The 21,887-nt window shown below is 47.1% G+C and overlaps 1 protein-coding gene across 3 annotated transcripts in view; it reads right to left on the reverse strand.

Annotated features, from left to right (window-relative positions):
* Nucleotides 1-21,887, reverse strand: part of LRRC52 (leucine rich repeat containing 52) — a 212,113-nt gene that overhangs the window by 51,363 nt on the left and 138,863 nt on the right. The window contains exon 1 of one of the 3 annotated variants that reach the window (XM_069231505.1): nt 15,468-16,477. The exons of the other annotated variants lie outside the window; for them this stretch is intronic. Coding sequence (XP_069087606.1) covers nt 15,468-16,140 — 673 coding nt within the window. The 5' untranslated portion in view covers nt 16,141-16,477. Of the gene's footprint in view, nt 1-15,467; nt 16,478-21,887 lie in introns of those variants that run through there. 3 annotated transcript variants of the gene reach the window in all.

The following is a 21,887-nucleotide window of genomic DNA, read 5'->3' on the forward strand; positions in this document are numbered from 1 at the left end:
AATGTACTTGCTAAACCGCTTTATAGAAGACAACCGAGTCAAGGCTATACCAAGGATGGCGCTGAATAAATGCCATGAACACAACTATGATCAATAAAAACATCCTGCTCGACAGAGATGTCTCATAGCTTTAGACCTGGGTGCAATATATGCAACCATAATTTTGCGTAAACCATCAGAATTGGGTCTCATATACGTTTTGTTTTTTCCCCGCCTATGCTTTTTGCGTTATTTTCACCTGCGGATGAATATATCGAGCTGAAATTGTTTTGCTGGAACTCAAAACTGGATATTTGCTTCTGCCGTGTGTGCTGGGCCAATAATGGTTGCTGTGAGACTTGAGAAACTGTATGGAAAATACATTGAACAGATGTCTTGCGTGACCTTTGAACACCAGGTTAGTTTACCTTGCGTCGAGTTTTCAACCAATGGTATGTTATGTTATAGATTTTATTAAGTGCATAGCTGCCCCAGCAAAGGGGCTTCCCAGCGACAGCCTAAGATATAAACCTGCTACAACAACGGCCAGGGGGGCACAATGCTTAAAAAGAGAGCCCTAAGAAGAAAAGAGCCAGGTCTTCAAACTTTTCCTAAAGGACAAGGGGTTCTGGACGTTTCTGATGGAAGGGGGAAGTGCATTCCAGAGAACTGGGGCTTTTTGCACAAAACTCTTACTTTCTTGACGCGATAAACAGCGGCCAGCTTTAGGATAGCAGACTAGACAGAACAGGGGCCCTCTGGGAGCATAAGATTTTATGAGCGGTCCACAAGGTCCTAAAGTGCATACGCTTCTCCCCAGGGAGCCAATGCAGTTTGCGAAGGAGGCTGGAACAGGGAAGAATTTTGGAAGAGCAAACAACAGCCTAACTGCAGTGTTTTGAACCCGCTGGAGTCTACAGATCACTGGCTTGTTGACTCCTAAGTATAAGATGTTACAATAGTGTAGCTGGGATAAGACTGATGCCCAAATGATGGTCTGTCGGGTGCAAGGGTAGAAACATTCCAAGAATGGGATTGAGGCTTCGCAAGAGCCCGAAACACATGCCTGCCACTGATTTCACCTGCGCTTCAAAGGTTAAGGTGTTGTCCACCCATACACCAAGATTTTTGACAGCGGTGTTAGGTCGAGAGGGTGCCTAAGAGAGCAGGCCCACCAGTGGTCATTCCAAAAGTGGAGGTCCTTTCCCAATAGAACAAAAATCTGTTCTGTTTGTGTAGCATCCATCCATTCTGCGAAAGCAAGCATTCCCCTGTGAAAGTGACCAGGTCTGACATGGAGTTATCAGAAAAAGAAAGCACAAGCTGGGTATCATCTGTGTAGGACACAAGCGCAAGCCCCAAGCCCCAAGGATTTCACAACCTGGGCCAAAGGTTGAAACAAAGTCAGGCTCAAAGAAGACCCCTGGGGTACGCTATGATGCAAAATATGCAATTGGGAACTGTAAGGGGGAGAGATGTCCTGAAAAGATCGGTCCGAGAGAAAGGAGGCGAGCCATGACAGTGCAGATCTGCCTATGCCAATATCCTGTAAACGCTGGAGTAGGATTTTATGGGACACCGTATCAAACACTGCACTTAAATTGAGCAGAATCAGACTTCTGCATATTTCACATGGAAAATATTTTGCCCAGGCCTATACTGTTCACAGTGTGGGTAGCAGAACTGTAAGCCTTGTTGTGCTACAATGGATTTGTAGGGTGGTGTTTAGTTATCACTATTCTTTCCTTCTTCTTCTTGGAATTCATCTCCTGATAATATATGGAAGATGTTCACATACTCTTCTTCCAAAATGCTATTTTCAGAGCGCGTACATGCAATGTGAAGGAACCGTTCCTTATTCACCTTACCCCCGAGATGCCTTACCCACAGCACACCCCTTGCCCATCCCTCCGTTTCTAAATGGATCTTCCTGTGCCCAGAGCTATTGGTTAGGAGTTAGTGTCTCTTCACTGAGTGGTGAGTAGTGGCAAGTTTGCAGTAACTGGAATGTACCTCTTTACGGGTAAGGACGTGCTAGCACTGTGGCCTGTGCTTTGAGCTGCATAATCTCACCCCCTGTATCCTTCCCGTTCACAGACAATTTCCACCCAGCAGCTAGTGACATTGTGGACCTTCTTCTAATGCTTTGTTTGGGTTTTTCTGCTGCAATATTACATTTAAATACTAATATAACATTTTATCAGAAAATTGGCTATCAGGATATTGCAAAGGTAAGTATATGAGTATATATAGGTAAGTGTAGGTTTATTATACATAACTCCACATAAATAGACCTTAGCAATAAATATATCTTCAAGATATGTAGCTGAAGAGTTAAGAAGAGCACATCTACACTTCCCCTATAGGTATATCTTCACAATATTCTGACTGAAAATATTTTGGCCACCATTCTGTTGCATGTTGATATTTTTGTACTGGATATTCTGACATACAACCTGGTCTGATGGTACCATCCAAAGGGTCAGAGTAAACAAACACTGTGGTGGAGTAGGCATGGCGTTTTGTTGCCTGCACGTTATACCGTTTTTGTTGATGAGGTCTACACAGGGGCGGCTCCTCGATTAGGGCAGAGGAGTGTTGCTCCCCTGCTAACAGCGGCAGCTCAAAATCTTTAAAAGAAAACCATAATAAACTATGTTTATTATAGTTTTCTTTGAAAGGAGCGGGCCCACGGGGGTGATGTGCACTGAGGGCGAATGCACAGCACTCCCCCTCATGGCACATGTATGTTTGGCTGCCTGCCTCGGGCCGGACAAACACACATGCGCACAGGGCTCTCTCCAGCCCAGCAACACAGTTGCCGGGGGGGAGACAGCCTGCACAGGCTCCCAGTCTGCCTGGGAGCGCCCTGGCTGGGTGGTCCCAGCCAACCCTGACACTGCTCTCAGCAGTGTCAAGATTGGCCACCTCTTTTGCGCCCTGCGAACCGCCACTGTGTCTACTGTGGCCTTCTATCAGGATCGGATTTGGTGCACAAGCATTTTTACCTCGATGGCTTGTAAAGAAGTCGCACAGCAGAAGATACTCAGCTCAGACCTGCAAACTGTGGCTAACCTCTCCGAAGGCGCGAGTATAAGATACCAGCAGCCTAGAGATAACGCTGAATACCTGGCACCGGGTAACAGTACAAGGTGCCAGCCAATATGGCTACATAATACCTGGCAGGAGTGACCGAAAGCCAGAAATAATGCTGTGGAATATCCAGCAGTAAGCGACACAATAATACATAATCAAAAGACAGAGGTAAAGTTGCAGGATGCATTGTGAAGCAGATAAGAATGTGAAACAAACAGCCAAGCGAGAGATACAACTGCATAGAACCGGGCACTAGTTGACAGTGCGAGTTGTCAAGAGGTACACCTGCAGAATGCGGGAAAACAAGACATCAAAAGTCCGAGAGAAATGCTAATGCTAATGCTAATACTAGAGAGAGTCTAAACCGCCCAAAGAGAGAGATAAAGCTGCAGAATAGCAGAGAGCAGGTAACAATGTAAAACACAAGGCCAGAGAGAACTCTGCTTAGTACCTCGATGCAGAAGGAATGTCAAACACCCAAAGCGAGAGATAAAGTTGCCAAATACTTGCTGCATGTGGCAGTGTAAGCCACACCGGGCAACAGCTAAGGGAGTAAAATACCTGGCAGCGGGTGAGTGCATAAAACCTCGAAAGCATCAGGTGAAGCTGCAGAATACCTACCTGCAGACGATAGTGCAAAACACAGAAAGCAAGAGCTTCACCACCTCTGCAACTATATTTTCTTTACTTGCCCAGAGCGGGAGAGGCGATGGGTGGAAATGACAACACCTTCCACTACTGGGCAATGGTTACTTCATGTAGCAGAGTAGAGAAGGGGCACCTGTATAGGTCCACTGCTCATTTCTGAATCAGAAGACCAGACCACCCAGGTTTTCACAAACAAGACTATCTCCTATGGATGGTTAGCCTAGGAAAAGTCAAATATTCTCTGGCTGCTTTCTTTGCTTCTCCATTTACCCTTTATGGGTGAACTCTAGGGTATAACATTTAAACTGTTTTTACTTGGAAATAAGGGGAGCACATTTGATTACTAGGGCCTTAATACAAGTGTCCTTGACCTCCGAGTTAACATTACCGGGGGCTCCTATAACGAATTTCGTTGTAAATGCATGCGTGGTAAAGACATGCGTCGTAAAGACGTGGTTGTTGTAGAGACCGCATTGTAAAGGTATGGATGATATACGCATGCGTGGTTCCATCATACATCCCTCCTACAAATGTGCCCCTAGTCCCAGACAGTAACTCACTTCCTAAGGCGTACTGGAGGAAAACAGTGTCCCTGGCATGCAGGGAAAGTCAGTGTTTGTGAACCAGTGGCTTATGAGGGCAGAGATAATGTGGACTCTTCAGGCACAATCCATGTCCTACTTCTAGGCATTACTCTGGTCAGAAAACCTGCTTCTCTCGTTCCTGGTGGAGTTAGCCAGTATTGGATGCATAATCAGTACTTAATTTGTAAAACAAAAAAAATAAAAAGCAATGGCTACAGAGGACAAAGGCTTTCTTCAGAGCCTGATGCGGCCACTGCTGAACCCCAGGGTTGCCTTATCCCAAAGCAGTCTAGTTGTTATTCCACTCCACGCCCCTTTCTGTTTATTTATCTGACTCTACGATGTTCATTTTCATCACGGTTTTCTCCATTTGTATGTTTTCCTATCTTTCTTTACCTTCTTTCTCCGACAGTCAGTGTCTTCCTGTGTCACCTTTTCCTTCTTTCTCGCTTTTCTGCCTTTCTATGCTTTGATCTGGATCAAAGTTTAATGATGAAAAATAAGACCCGGTCCTCAACACTGAGTGGTGACGCCCACCATTGGCAACCACCAGCACATTAAGCGCTGTCAAAAGATCGGGCTTTTCCTCCTGTATGTAACTTTTTATATTCAAAAGTCAAGTCTGCAAAAATCAGATGTTTCAGTGGGAGCAAGGTGGCAGTCAAGGTACTCCGGAGCTCAGTAATGAGTGACCAAACACATCAGTCATCTAGTAGTCTGGCTCTTTGAGACAATGCCCCAACATCGGTGGAGTTGCTTTCCCCACAGAAACGCCCAACCACTCTCATACACACTTTTTATCTTTCTCTTTCTCGTTCTCTCTCTGACTCGCACGAGCCTACTTTCTTGCTCCCTCTTCCTTTACATTTCGGTATCTCTCTCTTCCCGCCTCAACACACACACTTTTTCTGCCTTTCTCATTATTTTGAATGAGGGCGTGGGAAGACACAACTTGTATTTGCTAAGCATGGGATGTGCTAATGAAAACCAGCCCTCAAAAGGAGATGCTGTCATCGATTTACTCTGTGTAGGGCCATATAGGTGCCTTGTAAATGTAAGTGCAATTCAACAAAGAGTTAAACTACTTTTGAAGTTTTCCGTTTCCAGGCGGGGTACACAAAAGGTATTGTCTCGATGTTAAACGCAGTGCATTGTGAGCCTTCGACTGAATTTCTGAAACAAGACTGACCTGTCCCCAGCCTTTCTATTCATAAGAGTGCTGGGAGATGCTCTCCGAAGGGTAAGAGCTGAAAAAGAGTCTCTCCCCTGACTGGCAGGCAGAGAACAAAAGACCAATGCAGATACCCTGTCAAGGCCAAGGTTGGACTAGGACAGAAAACAGGTCAGGGCACCAAAATTAAGTGTCCCCATTAGCAAATCAGATAGATAGAAGCATGCAGATTTGAACCTGTAAAGATACACCATACAAGTGTTTTGTACAGCATGGGAGATGGCATGCATTTGTGCTTGCTACAGGCATAGAGAAATCTATAGTAAAAATCAACACATCAGGCCCAACAACAGACCTACCACACAGCCAAAAACCGGCCAGCGCATTGTCCTCTTAGACCAGACCTTCTGGCACTGCCAGATTGCCCTATTGACTAGTCTCCCAATTTTTTTTCGTGCAGCCACAAAGGCACATTACTCTCCTATTAAAAATTATTTGCTGGCTTCCACTTGAGGCAAGATGGGAACTTCAACTTCTGATTATCACATACAAAACATTCCATCTGCACAAAACAAAAACTATATGGAAGTCTAAATCCCCTCAAGGCGCACTCTTGTGCAGTGGCTGCCGGCAGCTTTAGGAGGGAGGGGGCGGTGGGAAGCACACACACACACACACACTCATTCTTTCACACACAGACACGCACGCACATCCATTAACAAAACTCAAACCATTCAAACATGCACGCACGCACCAAACATTCATTTTAAAACATCACACACACTTTCTTTCACAAACGCACGCACGCACATCCATTAACACTCATAACATTCAAACATGCACGCACGCACCAAACATTCATTTTAAAAGATCACACACACTCATTCTTTCACACACACACGCACGCATGCACATCCATTAACAACACTCACAACACTCAAGCATGCACACGCGCACCAAACATTCAATTTAAAACATCACACACATACACACATACACACACACACACACGTACCTTCAGCCTCCAGGTCCCAAGAGGGTTGGGACCTTAGGTCAGCCAATGAGGGAAGGCAGCAGTCCCAGCCTTGTCACAGAGTGGGATGGGGACAGTGAGACTTCTGACCCCACTCCACTCTGTGACGAAGTGTCACTGATTGACACTCGCCCTGGGCGCTTCAGGGCTTAAACCTGAAGCGCCCAGGGCGAGTGTCAATGGGTGACGCTTTCCTCATCACCCAGGGGAGGGCCTCGAGGCACCTTTACTGAGCTGAGGAGGTCACGCCCATAGGAGCTGTGACCTCCTCAGTCCAGCAAAGTTCAGCTCAGGCAGCCAGGAGTCTGCGCAAATCGTGCATGGCTCACTCCTGGCTGTCTGACCTGAAAATGAAGAGTGTCCTGTCAGGCTGGCCTTTGTTCAGCCTGACAGCCACTCTTCATGAGGGGCAAAAGGTGGGGGTGTGTGGCCCCTCCGCCCTAAAGGACGGGCCGCCACTGCTCTTGTGCAAGGGTAAGATATTACCGAACATGCAGCTTCAAAGGCTTACAAGCACAGTATCCTCAAGCAAGATTTATCGTGAGCTGACAGGTACCTCTGGAACACCCTGCCTCTTGCCATTATAAAGGTATCTATTATCAGAATGTTCAAAGTAGAAGCCAAATCTTCTTATTTAAGAGAGTCTCACAAGAGAAGGATACATTTCCAGGTCAACTCACAACCATTTTTCTTAGGAGGGTCGCTTCACATTGCAACTTTTGCCTGTCAGTCCCATAAGATTCCACAGCGCACATATTGTTAAAATTTATTTTACTGCATTGTATTACATCATGCTGTACATGTATAAACTATACTGCTATCTCAAATAATAATCTAAAATGTGAGTACTTCAAATAACGTTTCCAGTGTACCTACTGGCCCTGCACGGCAACCAAACTCTTGATTGATTACTTAAACTGAACTTCTGTCCAATTAATGCACTACTGCTCCCTTCTTGCGCTATGGGAACTGACACCATGTTGCATAGACATTCCTTGTGCATTGCAGTTAGGCGAAGATGTTGGGCGCACAGTAAAAAACTGTACTGTACTTGACTATGGAGATCTTGTGCCCTTGAAGGACTATGTAATGTTGTATATGTGCCCTACTGATAGTCTGCTACTGCTGTACAGTGCAAACGTTTGTGAGGCGTGGTTCATGCTTTACAAAACTATGGAAATAGCTAAGTACATTTTTGGGATAATGTGACTGAATGCATGAAACCCATTCCCCACTGTAGGCTAAGAGTACTGCTCATCTCAAGGTAGCCATCCTTCTGCCTAGGATCTGACCCTTGGTTCCTTCTTTTATCAAGACTACATATGGTCTGTGTCTGTTCACCACCTAGAACCCATCATGCACTTGCTGGAGACTTACATGCTTTCAGGCTGTATTTTAATTGGATGTCCATGACAGGGTAAAAGGTACTACACCATGAGATGAAGAGTCGGAAATGATATTTTAACTACAGGTGATACTCTAGGCAGTGTGATATATGAAGTACATTTCACCCTGCTCCGAAGCAATACACTTTTATGTATCCTATATGCAGCAGCACGTCTCACCCAGGGTCTGAAGAAATATGATCACATCACCCCCATCCTGAGAGAACTCCACTGGCTTCCTATGCCGCCCACACAATCTTCAAAAACAGCTGCATCATTTACAAAGCCATCATGACCTTCGCCCCTGCCTACCAGGCTCTAAAGGTCAGCATGTCTTGTGGCTCTTGATGCACCTGCAGACAAGATATCATTAGACTGGAGGCAAAGCAGTGTACAAAATAAAAAATAAAAGGGAACAAGCCTTTTTAGATCTATGTACCTACAAACACACTGATACTGGGGCATGGAATATACTGAAACATCAGGTATTTTTGATCACTGAGAAATATTTGCAAAAAGAGGAGGGCGTGTACATCAGGATAGCATTAGATCACCCCAACCCATCACTGTTTTAATGATCATGGATTACAAGGCAACCTGGACAAGGAGGCTGACACTGGACAGGGAAACACAAATGCAGATTGAAAAGTGATACAGAGGCAATTCACAGTCACTGGGACATAAAGTACAAAGATATGTTCACACAAACACTAGTACAGAGAGTCTCTAGCACTGGGTCATGGAGATGCAAACACTAAGTCCTGATTACATATGGAAGAAATGAACCCATAACCGTAACTCCACCACCTCGCCATCATGAGTGGCCCAGTGTCTCCACTTTCAGAATAAATGGTGCTACTAATTCCAGATCCGGTAATCCTAGCCTGCAATTTCCAGATCTGATAGTTCCAGGCCTGGAGATACAGTACTCGGTTTCAGTGAGTGATGCACAGTGGGTGAAACCATTGCAGAGACCGGGCAGGGGCACAGGGAAAAAGAACGGTTGACCAATGCAGCAGCACAGAGGGAGCATATGCTGATCCTCACCAAACAGGACCAGGCCTTTGCTAGACCCTTCTTCCCACATCTTACCACCCTATACCCAAGGCAACAAGGCTTGGGGAAGATGGGCCCTCAACATGCCAGCACCTGCACTGGAGTAGGAGACTGGGATCCCCCAAGTACAGTAGAATACCAAGACAGAGAATCAGATACGAGGTGAAAGAAACACATCGAGAGGATAGGAAAAGTTGACAGTAGGTCCTGGAAAGCACAAGAACCAGGATAGAGAGAGACTCAGAAATAGTGGAGAAAGGGTAGGGCTGTCTGGACACGTAGCTAAAGTATGTGAGCACTCTAATCAGTTCAGAACAAATATGGCTACGCGTTGCCAGAAATACAAGTGCTAAGAGGCCGCACCAGTGGCAGATACACACATTTCTGTAAGAGGACAAGAACACATATATAGACATAGAAACTCACACACACAACAAACACACACCCACTGACTTGCACAACATCTATAAAATCAGTTTTAGGAAGTTTATAACAAAGGGCTCTGGCTTCCAACAAACCAAACTTTCACCATCTACCCCAAGTTCTCTGAAATCCCTCTTCTCTCCAACAGACTTAGGGGACGATTTAGCAAGGTTTCATGCAACATAATGCACGATGATACACTGCTGCGCTGCGTGAAAAGGAGAGGGCAGGAATACTCCATATTTAACATTATATGGCACATTCATGTCTTATTCATGCGCTGGCGCACAATGTGCTGCTTTGTGCCAACGCAGGGACCCTTGCACCATGGTGCACGTTTACCTGTGTTGTAGGCAGGATTGTTTTGTGCAGAATGGGGCGCCTTCCTGCTCAAAAACAGTCCCCAGAGGCATTTTCCTGTTTCTAAGTGTGCTGCAGAAAAAAATATATTTGTCCTCATTGTGCCCCCCCTGGGAGGGCGCAGCTTTTTGACGCATTCCCAAATTTACCAGTCTTGGTAAATCTGGGAATACACCAAAATCCATGGTGGGATGTGTTGGAACACCCACGCTACTCCCATTGAGCACCTTCCCAAAGCAGAGTAAAGCAAGGCAGCAACTTTCACTGCCTTGCTTTACTCCAGATTTACCAAGCCATTCAGGGTCACGCAAGATGGCCTTGCGTGGCTTGGTAAATCTTATTCTAGGTTTTGTGCCTACTCTGTTTCACAGTAAGACAGTCAAATTTCACACATAAGGTGGCATACAGGGAACAATAGCTTCCTTGGCCTCTGTATGCGTCCCATGCTATTTGGCTACTAACAGAGTAGATGACTCTTCATGTATCTGGTGTGCATGTCTGCTACATTCCACAGTGCCACACATATTATGCCACATTATCTTTAGGAAGAAACCGACTGCATTGTGGCTAGATGTCCTCTGGTGCAGCCGCTGAGTGCTCAATGCTGCTATTGCATCTCTTCTTTTGTGTTGCTAATTGTGCCAATAATCTCCAAGAAGCAAATATTTAAATTGGAGTCAGTGCCCCACAATAAGGTGGCTGTTGTTATTTATTAAACGAAACAGTCATCTGGGATCTCAAAGCATAGTCTGGATGGTCTCTCAGGGCAACACTATGTGGTTGTTGGTTTTCTATGCTTGTCATGAAATCCTTCATGCTGTGAGACCGCCGGAGTTTCCGTGCACTCGGAGAATGCCTGCGATTGGCCACAGATTGCTACTTCCGTTATAGCTGCTTCTATATCGCAGGACAAGCTCACTTCCTGTTGACTGCGTGCCTACTCAATATTTCCCTGACACATCCTGTAGGGTTGGACACGAGTGCAATGGATTCACTGGGGCATAGAGGGGTGCCAGGCCTGCACTGCGGAGGGGGGGGGGGGAGGGGGTTGCTTCAGAATACCGTTGATAAAAAAGATTGTCTGATATAAATATCATCCCTTATTTATTGTTAACAAAAACCTTATCCAATTGGGTGTAGATTTTCTATGATTAACTCCAATCGGGTGATATTTGTGTAAAAGATATTAAGGACACAATACTTCCTTTTAACACCTAATCTCAAGTGTGCCAGCTCACTAAGTGGATATGGAGTTAATGTCCCAGAAGTGAAGAATCCTACAGGAGCTCTATGGCACCACAACTGTTCGAAAGCCATGTCTCTGTGACGTTTTTATCTACACTAGTGATAAGTTTGCGAATGAGCAGATAGTGTCTATCTGCATGCAATGAGTAAATGGTTATGCTACTGAAGAACTCTATGTTAGGTTATGATCATGGGCACTCCGACGTAAAGGTGCTTTCTTAAGTTAGCCAATTTATGGCGGCTATAGAGTGCAGTACATGCTGAGCAGTGAAGGCACAGCTTTGTGCAGTGTGACCTATTTCACGATAAGGAGCGGGAAGCGTGCACAAGATCTAGGTATGAATTTGAGCAGAAGGGAAACTCTCCACAGCTTGGACCAATGATTTTGGGGTAACAAGCTGTAAGACATTGGTCATGCATGTGGAATGCATTGGTAAGACACTAACAAATGAATCAGATCTGAGGCATGATTAGCACTAACGTATCAGTTATACATTGTCAGCTTGATCATTATTTATTTATTTATTCGTTTTGAATCGCTAGCATTAGTCATCATCTCCACCACACTTACAGGAAATTAAAAGTCAGCAGCTCATATTAATCACAACTTGAGTTACACATTGCCAGAGCTGGTCACCATCAATGCCTGAGACATTTATCACTGTTTCTGAATAATCATTAAAATCGATAAAATGTCTGGTAGGCATTATTACATTAAAGGGAGCCGTTTTGAAATCTTAATAAAAATGTTAAAGATAGTTTTTAAAGACCGATGGGCTATGTGTTGAGAACTGTTGGCATTAGAGTCGTGGTCTAAGTTCACATGTACACCCTACATCTCCCCTTACTTCTCCTAAACCCTATTTTCCTGCAGCCTATACATTATATGACCTACTCCCTATTCTGTCTACTCTACCATGCTATACACCTATTACTATGACAATTACGTGTGAATTGCTTGCATTTTAATGTAAATTCTATGCCTCTGAGTGAAGGGAAGACTAGTATGCAGAAAGGATTCTGGACAATATTTTTATGTAAGTTTTACCATGTATGTAGCAATCTAGACTGAAGTGTTTGGCTGGTGACCCTCCATGTCCAGGGTCCTTAGGGCCACAGGTCTGGAAGGCCTTAGAGGGTCGACAGCTGGGGAAGGGCCAGTGGGAGTGGGTGGCCGACTGGAAACGTGTCTGATGTCTCCTGATGTCTCCTGGCCCGTGAAAGGACAGTCATGGTGGACAGTGTAGCAAATGCTCCTGTACCTGGGCTTTGTTGCCGGTCGGTCTTGGGCTGAATCATTTGTCAGCGGTCTTAACACAGGTATATTGCAGCTTACACAGGTCAAGAGTGTGTGTGGCAGGGGTGTAGTAGCTGAAACAGGGCAGTTGTCTATGGGATCATGCGGGTGACGCAGGTGTGTGTGAGGAGGTTGGTAGTGCCTTAGGATGGGGAGGGATGTAGAACAGCTGGGTAGTAACTGAGGTGAGGGGGTGTGGGGGCATCTGGATAGGTATTGAGTTGGGGACAGGGGTGGTCCTAGGGTATATGTGGACACCAGGGCCGGCTTTAGCACTGGTGACACCTGGTGCAACACTTGATTTTTGGCACCCCCACCCATGTCCTATTCCACAGTTTCCCTCAATGCCACCTTTCAGCAGTGCCCCTCATCTCTCCATAGCCTCTTTTTCACACGCATTTCATTTGTATTAAAGTGCTGCTTGGGGTTTTACTGATAAGAATGTTTTCTGCCCAAATTAACCCTTTTTAACAACATTAGGAATAAATTCCAAACGTATTAGTAGCAGTGGTTCACAAGATCGCACACCCACAGTTGTTTTGTTAAGATTGAAGTAACAAAGCACACCTTTGGAAATATTATTGCACACAAATGAGGTACTCACATGGTATCCTTACACTCTGCTACCAACGGAGTGTATGTTGTCTGTGAGCCCCAAAAAAAAATCACAATACCAAATTGTAACACTTTGATACCGAAGCACACGCTATGTCAAAGTACATATAGTCACGTCAATCAAATAAATGTTTTTTCTAGTAAATAGTTGAGTACAGGTGCTTTCAGTCGGGTATGATGAGGTGTCTGTCGGATTTCAGAGACAGACAAAAAAGCACGCGCACTTTCTCCCTCTCTGTTTTGAAAGTCTTCCAAAATGCTGGATATTTTTACAAAATATTGAATTTTCTCTCGCTTAGCATCCCTGCCAATCAGCATTCGTCTCTCTTTCCACTGCACCTTTAGCACCCCTCATGCACTCTGCTCGTCGTGTAATGCATTTTAATGTTATATGTCAGCGCGATTGTTGGGAAACAGGAAGCTCCCCCTCATGATACAGAGATTGCCTTACTCCTCAGTGGACTCTCAGTTGAGGAATTTATCGCTCTAAATACCAACAGTGTAAGATTATGATATCCGTGCAGCAGCTCCTAACACCGGCAGGGTCAGGCTGGGACACAAAAGAGGCCCGGCAGCAAAATAAAAATGACCCTCATTAGAGAACCAGATAGTTTAATAACACAGTTACCCACATTTGGAAATCGTGGCCGTTTTGAACGTGTTAAGACATGCTGTATAGTTTTGAAAGTGTGAGACTGCATTTAATTGAACTTGCTGCAGGCAAAGGTTGTGGTCATATCAAGGAAATCAACAGTCAAAACAACCCACCAGACCGTAAAAGGACCCCAAAGCCACCCAAAAAGTCAGCCCACACACTAACCTGTCAGACTTGCCTTTTCGGGCATTGTCTGACTGCCCTATTGGCCAGTCCGATTCTGAACACAGAAAAGTTTACTGGTATTGGTGGAATGGGGTGTTATAGGTTAATCTGCATACGAGACAGGTCGGTGAACATCACATTAATTACAATATTTAGGCCTCGCGCCGGACCAGCACTTGGATCTGGACGTATTATTAGACTGGGCCACTGTATCCATGGATCCCCCTCAGAAAATCTTTGGCAGCTTCCAACGGATGGAGACACATGCAGCCAGCGTGGTGGCAAAATATGGGTCTGAGCAACATAATTTGCGCCCCCCCCTCTCCCACCCCTACCCCCCCACACACAACAGACAGCGTTAGCATAGCATGGAGCGGTGGTACCGTATATTAGTCTCTGAAAGCAGAGTACTAGACTAGGCAGAATGAGGGTGCCGAACAGAGAGAACCCCAAGAGCAGGTAATACAAGCCCGTTAAGGGTCTTATGCCTTCGAAAAATTGGAAGGAGTTCCCGCGGGCAGCCGGACACAGAGCTCCATAAATCATGGATTCACTCACCTAAAAGTATGAGTCTGACTGGGTACAGCCAGAGACCTCCCACATTCGTTCTCTTGCACACTCCCCTGGGAAGTAGAGGACGCTCTCTTAGAGGCAATCACAGACCACCTCTCCTTCACTCATAACGGCACCCTCTTGGAGCCCTGCGAATAGCACTCTCACTAAGTTACTCACTCACCTGGGGAGGAGAGGGTGCAGACCCTCTCACTCGTTCTCGAGCAGCCAGGTACAAAATTCCCTCATTCATTCACTCTCTTCATTCACCTGGGATGCAGAGGATCCTCGGGGGCAGTACATTTCACTCACTCGCCTGGGAACTAAAGTTTGTCTTCCTACAGACATGCAGAGCTCCCCACCCATTCACTCACCTGGAAGGCAGAAGGGGCTCTCGTGGACACCGACTGACACAATCCCTTATTTACTCACCTGGGAAGTAGCGGGTACTCGCCAATGAACTGAGGGTACTCCCCTAGTCACCGACTTTCACCCACACTCACCTGGAGAGTAGAGGCTTCTGCCGCTAAGTGAGAGCAAAAAACGCGCTCTCTACCTTGCGCAGTAGAGCAAACAGCCTAACTAACTCCCATGGGAAGCAGTGGATGCTTTCTTGGACCCAAGCACCATCATTCGTTACGCTCACTCACATCCCTCGGAAGTGGAGGCTGCACGCCTGCAGCCAGCCGCCGGCAGTCACTCAGTTGGGAAGTAGCGGGTGCTTTCTAGGACCCAGACAGAGAAACTCTCCTTGTTTCACGATGGAAGCAGGGTGTGCTCTAGTGGACCAAGGCGCCGTCACTTACCCGAGGGGAGCTCGTGTGGTGACACTCGCATACACTCACCTGGGAAATAGAGGGGGCCCGTGTGCTGAGGCACATACACCCTTGCCGGGGAGTAGATGGTGCTTTACTGTACCCAGACATAGGTAGTCTCTCCTTATTTCACGATGGAAGCAGTGTGCTCTGGTGCATCCAGTCGCAGACAGTCGTTCACTTGGATGTAGAGGATGCTCATGTGCTGGCACTCACGCACACCCGCACACTTGGAAGAGGGTGCTCATGTGCTGATACACAGACACACAATCTCATTCACTCACCTGGGAAGTAGAGGATGCTCGCATGCTGACGCAGACACACACACTCACTCACCTGGGAAGTAGAGGATGCAGGCATGCTGACGCAGACACACACACTAACTCACCTGGGAAGTAGAGGGTGCTCGACTCCAGCCAGACGCACAGCTCCCTCAGGGGGCAGTAGCAGTGCCAGGGGTTGGCGCTCAGACCCAGGGTGCGCAGGTTGGGCAGCTGGCTGACGGTGCTGGCGTCCAGGAAGGTGAGGCCGGTGCGGCTGAGGTCCAGCTCCCGCAGGCCCGTGTTGTTGGCGAAGGCGTCCTTCTCCACCTCCACCAGGCCGGGGTTGTCGGAGAGCTTGAGCACCACCAGGCTGTGCAAGAGGCTGAAGGCGGAGGCAGACACGCGGCTCAGGTTGTTGAAGCTCAGGTCCAGGTAGACGAGCGGCAGGCTGACGAAGGTGGCCTCCAGCGTGTCGCCCAGCTCGTTGCTGCTGCAGTCCAGGTACACCAGGTCCATCAGGATGTTAAGGGACACGGAGGGCAGCCAGGACAGCCGGTTGCCCGCCAGCACCAGCTGCCGCGTGTCCAGCGGGATGCCAGGCGGGAAGCTGTCGAGGTCCTTCTGGGTGCAGTTCACGAGCAGGTGGTCGCAGGCGCAGGACTGGGGGCAGCCCTCCGTCGGGGGGCCCAGGACCGCGAGGAGTAGCAGCAGCAGCGCCCCCGGGGGGGCGCGCACGCCCTGAGGCGACATGGGCTGAGGCCTAACTCTCTGCTGTGGTCCATGCGTGTCCCTGGCCATGAGTCCTACTCGACGACAGCGGACCGCCCGCCATGGGTCAACCCTGGCCCGGCCCTTTTCAAAGAATCCACAAAGAAATACAGAAGTCTCAGGAGTGGCATGGCAAGAAGGCGGTGGTTGGATCTGCACTCTCTCTCTTTCTCTGTCTCTTTGTTTACAGCTCTTGTCCCATATTGGGTTGCACAGAGCTCACCGGTCCCCCCGCCTCCCGCCGGCTCCCCGGTGTGGCTGCCTCCGATGGGTGACACCTGCCTGGCAGTGCTGCGGAATGTGCCCCCTGGTCGCCACGGCGGCTGCCAGCCGACACCACTGTGACGTCACCGTCGCCATCGGCGGCAGCTCAGGTCGAGCAACAGCACACCGTGGATGACGTGGCGAGAAAGGGGGGCACCGAGGCGCCCTCCATCAGGGAAAGTCGCCCTTCAATGAAAGGGCTGCTGTCACCGTCAACAAACAGGTGCGGAGCACGTACGCGTGCACCTAGGCCTAGACGTCAAGGAGCTTGAGTAACGACATATGCCGCTTTCCTTTTTTTTTCTTGTGACATCAGTGTTTCACCAACTTAGTGATCATTTTCACTTTCTGATGCTAAAACCTGGATAGATGTCGGTGAAAATGATGTTTAAAGAAGATTGATGGTTGAAGAAAGTGAGAAGGGCTGGTGTTTTAAGTTACGTTTTCTAGAAGCAACTAGGACGTTACTGTGTGTACTGGTAATGGATATGGGACATGCCATCATTTGGGAACAAGTAAGGTCGAGGTTTAGAAAAGAGACTCACAGGAATTAGATTTTTCCATTAACTTGCATTGAGAGGATTTTTTAAGAGTGAGAAAGCTATAATAAGGTTATTTTGACTTACAATCCGTAGTCTCCCACCTAATGGGAAGTGCTGGGATGCATAGGCACCTCTCATTTGACATTAGGTACCCCTGGCAATGACATAGATACTTCTAAACCCAATGAATAGGGAGGCACGCAGAAAATATGTAAAGGCAGATGAATTCCGTATTCTATAACCCTAGCCATGGGATACAAAGTCCAGTTTCCCTGGATAAGGGAACCTCACCCACATAATTTGGCATGCTTCATCATGGGCTTCCTCACCCCACCCTCGTAAAATGATAGTACCAGGGCAAACTCAACCTCACAAGTATGAGGGAGTCCTTGATAAATTATAATTACTGGATACAGCGGGGATACAGATGTAAAAATACTTTAGGGTAAACCTGTTGGATTTCTCTTCATTAATAGGTACCCTAGGTATGATTAAAAATTAAGACTTAAAGGGTTTTCTGTAGGCACTATGACCATCGCATCCGATCTCTTGCCGACATGTTTCTTCCCACAAATCAGCCTGCAAAAAAGGTCTTAGGCATTCATCATGGCAAATTAGAATAAATGATCCATATTTAACTAGTAATCAGTCAATCAATCAATCAATCAATCAAAGAAATTTGTAGAGCGTGCTACTCACCCGTGAGGGTCTCAAGGCGCTGGGGGTGGGGGGTAGCGGAGTTGGGGGCAGGCCGGGGAAGGTCACTGGTCGAACAACCAAGTCTTGAGGTTCCTTCTGAAGGCTAGTAGGTCTTTGGTTTTGCGAAGGTCGGTGGGGAGGGAGTTCCAGGTTTTGGGGGCGAGGTAGGAGAAAGGCCTGCCTCCTGTAGTGGTGTGCAGGATGCGGGGGACTGTGGCTAGGGCAAGGTCGGCTGATCGGAGGTTGCGTGTGGGAGTGTGGAAGTTTACTCTTTCATTGAGGTAGGTTGGGACAGTGTTGTGGAGGGATTTGTGTGCGTGGATGAGGATCTTGAATGTGATTCTCTTGTCTATGGGGAGCCAGTGTAGGGATTTGAGGTGTGGTGAGATTCGTTCGTGTCGGGGGAGGCCGAGGACGAGGCGTGCGGCTGTGTTCTGGATTCTTTGGAGTTTGCGTTTGAGTTTGAGTGTGGTGTCGCGTAGAGGGCGTTGCCGTAGTCCAGTCTGCTGCTGATGAGTGCGTGGGTGACTGTCTTTCTGGTCTCTGGGGGATCCATTTGAAGGATTTTTTTAGGGTGCGGAGTGTGTGGAAGCAGGAGGAGGTTAGAGCATTGATTTACTGTGTCATGTAGAGGGCGGGGTCGAGGATGATGCCAAGGTTGCGTGCATGGGTTGGGGGGGTGGGTGCGGGGCCTAGGCCGGTGGGCCACCAGGAGGCGTCCCAGGTGGTTTTGTTGGGGCAGAAGATGATGACTTCGGTTTTGTTTGAGTTGTGCTTGAGATGGTTAGTGGTCATCCAGTTGGTGGTGTCTAGGAGAGCGGCATGTAGGTTGGTTTTGGCGGTGGTGGGGTTGCGGGTGAGGGAGAGGATGAGTTGGGTGTCATCTGCATATGAGAGGATGGTGATTCCGTGTGTTCGGAGAACGTTGGCTAGGGGGATCATGTAGATGTTGAAGAGTGTGGGGCTGAGAGAGGACCCTTGGGGGACTCCGCAGGTGATCTTGGTAGTGTTGGAGTGGAAGGACAGGAGGCTAACTCTCTGGGTTCGGTCGGTGAGGAAGGAGGAAAGCCAGTCTAAGGCTTTGTGGCAGATTCCTATGTTGTGGAGGCGTGTGCGGAGTGTGTGGTGGCAGATGGTGTCAAAAGCTGCGGAGAGGTCTAGGAGGATGAGTGCAACGGTCTTGCCTTTGTCGACTTTGGTCCTGATGTCGTCAGTGCATGCGATGAGGGCGGTTTCTGTGCTGTGGTTCTTGTGGAACCCAGATTGTGAGGGGTCAAGGGTGTTGGTTGCTATGAGGAAGTGGGATAGGCGAGTGTTGACTAATTTCTCAGCAACTTTGGCGGGGAACGGGAGGAGGGAGATGGGGCGGTAGTTGGAGAGGATCTCTGGGTCGGCTTGTGGTTTTTTAGGAGAGCGGTAATTTCTGCGTGCTTCCAGGGGTCTGGGTAGGTGGCTGAGTCAAAAGAGGAGTCGATTATGTTGTAGAGTATGGGGGCGATGGTAGGGTTAGCTTTGTTGTAGATGCAGTGTGGACAGGGGTCGGAGGAGGAACCGGAGTGGATGGAGTTCATGTTTTTTTCAGTTTCTTTGTTTGTGGTAGGGGTCCATGTGGATAGTGTGGTGGGGTCTTGAGGGGGGTGGTTGAGTTGGGTGGGAGAGGGGTGTGTGGTGGGTGTGTGTGATGTGAAGCTGTTGTGGATGTCCAGGATTTTGTGGAGGAAGTGGTTGGAAAGGGCGTCACATAGGGGCTGTGTGTGTGTGGGGTCTATGTTGCTGGCTTTGGGTTTGGCAAGTTCGTTGATGATGGTGAAGAGTTCTTTGCTGTTTTGGGAGTTGTTGTCAAGGCGTGTCTTGTAGTGAACTCTTTTAGCGGTGCGTATGAGTTGGTGATGGGTGCGAATGTTGGTTTTGAGTGTGGAAAAGTTGGTTGAGAAGGGTTCTGTTCTCAATATTTTCTCAGCTTGGCGGCATTTGCGCTTGGAGTCTTGGAGTTCAGGGGTGAACCATGGGGCGTTCTTGATGTTGCGGGTGGTGATGTGTCTTCTGAGGGGTGCTAGTGTGTCTGCGCAGGTAGTGATCAATTTGGAGAGGTTGTGTGCTCCTGCGTTGGGGTCGTTGGTGTGGGGGTGGTTAAGGGCCAGTTGGGAGTTTAGATGTTCTGTGGGGAGCTTGTCCCACATGCGGTAGGGTGTGGTGTGTTGATGGTAGTGTGTGGGGGGTTTGGTGAATGAGAAGTAGACGCAGCGGTGGTCTGTCCAGGGGAGTTCGGTAGTGTGGGTGTAGGCTATGTGTTGGCTTGAGGTGAAGATTGCGTCCAGCGTGTGTCCTGCTGAGTGGGTGGGCACACCTACATGCAGGTAAGAGAAGTATTTCCTTTCTTCACCTAGGGAATAGTAGCTTAGGGTATAACATTTGTGATGAATATTTATCATGATTGACACAACTAGTTCACTGGTGGAATCAAGTAGTCAGCACACATGATCCTTATTAGTGTCACTGCAAATCAGAAGACATACTGCCCAAGTGAAATTATGATTCTCTGGAAATAAAAACAATTCATGCATACATTCATGCATCCTAAATTGGCCAACTGTGTGCCGGTGCTTACAACACAATCAGAGGCTGGAGGGGCTCCTGTAGTCACACACGTAACAGAACATGATCATTTAGAGTGTAACTTTCAGAGCAAAGTCATTTACTGAGGTGAAAGGCAGTTCACTCACAAAATATTGGTTGAACTTCATGGAAACCGTAGCAGGGGACAGTAAAAAGTAATTCCTATGCGTGTCTGATGCTGGAAAATAATCCCCAGAGAACAAAGAAACATACAACATTCACATGCACCCCATCAGGGTGACATGGGAGCAACTTACTTCATCAAAGAGCAGTGTCCATTGGGAACCTATGCAAAATCCCCTCGGTCTGCCAAAATCTAGGCAGAAACTGAGATGGACAGTGCTAAAAGTATGGCAGGTGCTATATTGTTGGTAGGGGGGGTGCCACCTGGATGTTCGGCCAATCAGATCCAAGGAGGTGATACTGAAACATCTGATTGGATGTTTTATGAGGGAACTCCCAAAGAGTCAGGTGAGATGTAGCCTCTTATTGTAGTGCCAATGCTGATATATGTAAAGATCCTAAGAAAAGGGGGTGATGAGAACTATATTTAATTGGAGATAGGTGCCTCAATATAATTTCTTTGGAAATAATGATAGAGAGGCATGCAGGAGTGAGACCCACCGAGGCAATGAGAGAACAGTGCCTATCAGAGAACAGGGTCCTGTTCCCAAGCATTGTCTGTATTTGTGTAGGGAGAACAAGCTTAATTGTTTCAGAAAGAAGAGGTACACTCCACAATCACTGCAGGTTATATTTTATTTTTGGCATGTCTTAAAAAAAACAAATGATCGATGTGGTGTTGAAATGCCTAAATTATCGCAAAAGATAGAGACAATGTTTTAGTATTTCCATATTAGGGGTCAGGTGACAGCTACATGTGGTCAGCTATGTAAGTAGAACAACTCTTTCAGGAGCTCGCAATTATTATCTTTTGTGAAAAAGCACAGGAAAAATATACATTTCATTGATAAGAGTAATGCCTTTGATACCCACCCACAACATAAGATTACAATGTCTGTTTGTAAGGAGAAATACCTGTATTTTAACCGCAATATTAAGCAACAAAATATGTTGCTGGGTCCCTTGTTCATGCTGTGATTCTGTTCAATTGGGCCCAAGGGATATCCTTATTCAAGCCCTTCTTATCAGTCCTCAGCCTATAAATCCATCATTGTTCATATCATAAAACTGGTGTGGTCATATTTGAGTGACATGGCTGCAGTAGTTCAATAACATATCATTCAATATGGTCCCGAGTGTTTTTCCCAGAAAATGTCTTCTAAGCTTAATGTCATCTTTCTTACACTTATTGTACTCAGATGCTCACAAATCCTGGTTCTTATTTTTCGTGTCGTCACCCCGATGTAGAGAAGGCTGCATGGATGTCTGATCATATTAATCACATTAGATGAGTTACATTTGGTAAACCCTTTCAATTGCCATGGCAATGTAAGTCCGAGCTTTAATTTTTCAGTCACACATTGCAGTTTCCACTTAGTGGAAATGGTCCCTCATGAGGGCCATACTCCAAAGGGTTGATGTCCTAGTATTCTTTTCTTGTTCTGTAGGGCATGTATGTACCAGAAAGTCACATAAACACCGACCCTTCCATGAGGAGAACATAGATCTTTAATTTTTTATATTACCTGATTT

Source organism: Pleurodeles waltl, chromosome 4_2 (genome assembly GCF_031143425.1).
Source record: "Pleurodeles waltl isolate 20211129_DDA chromosome 4_2, aPleWal1.hap1.20221129, whole genome shotgun sequence".
NCBI lineage: Eukaryota > Metazoa > Chordata > Amphibia > Caudata > Salamandridae > Pleurodeles > Pleurodeles waltl.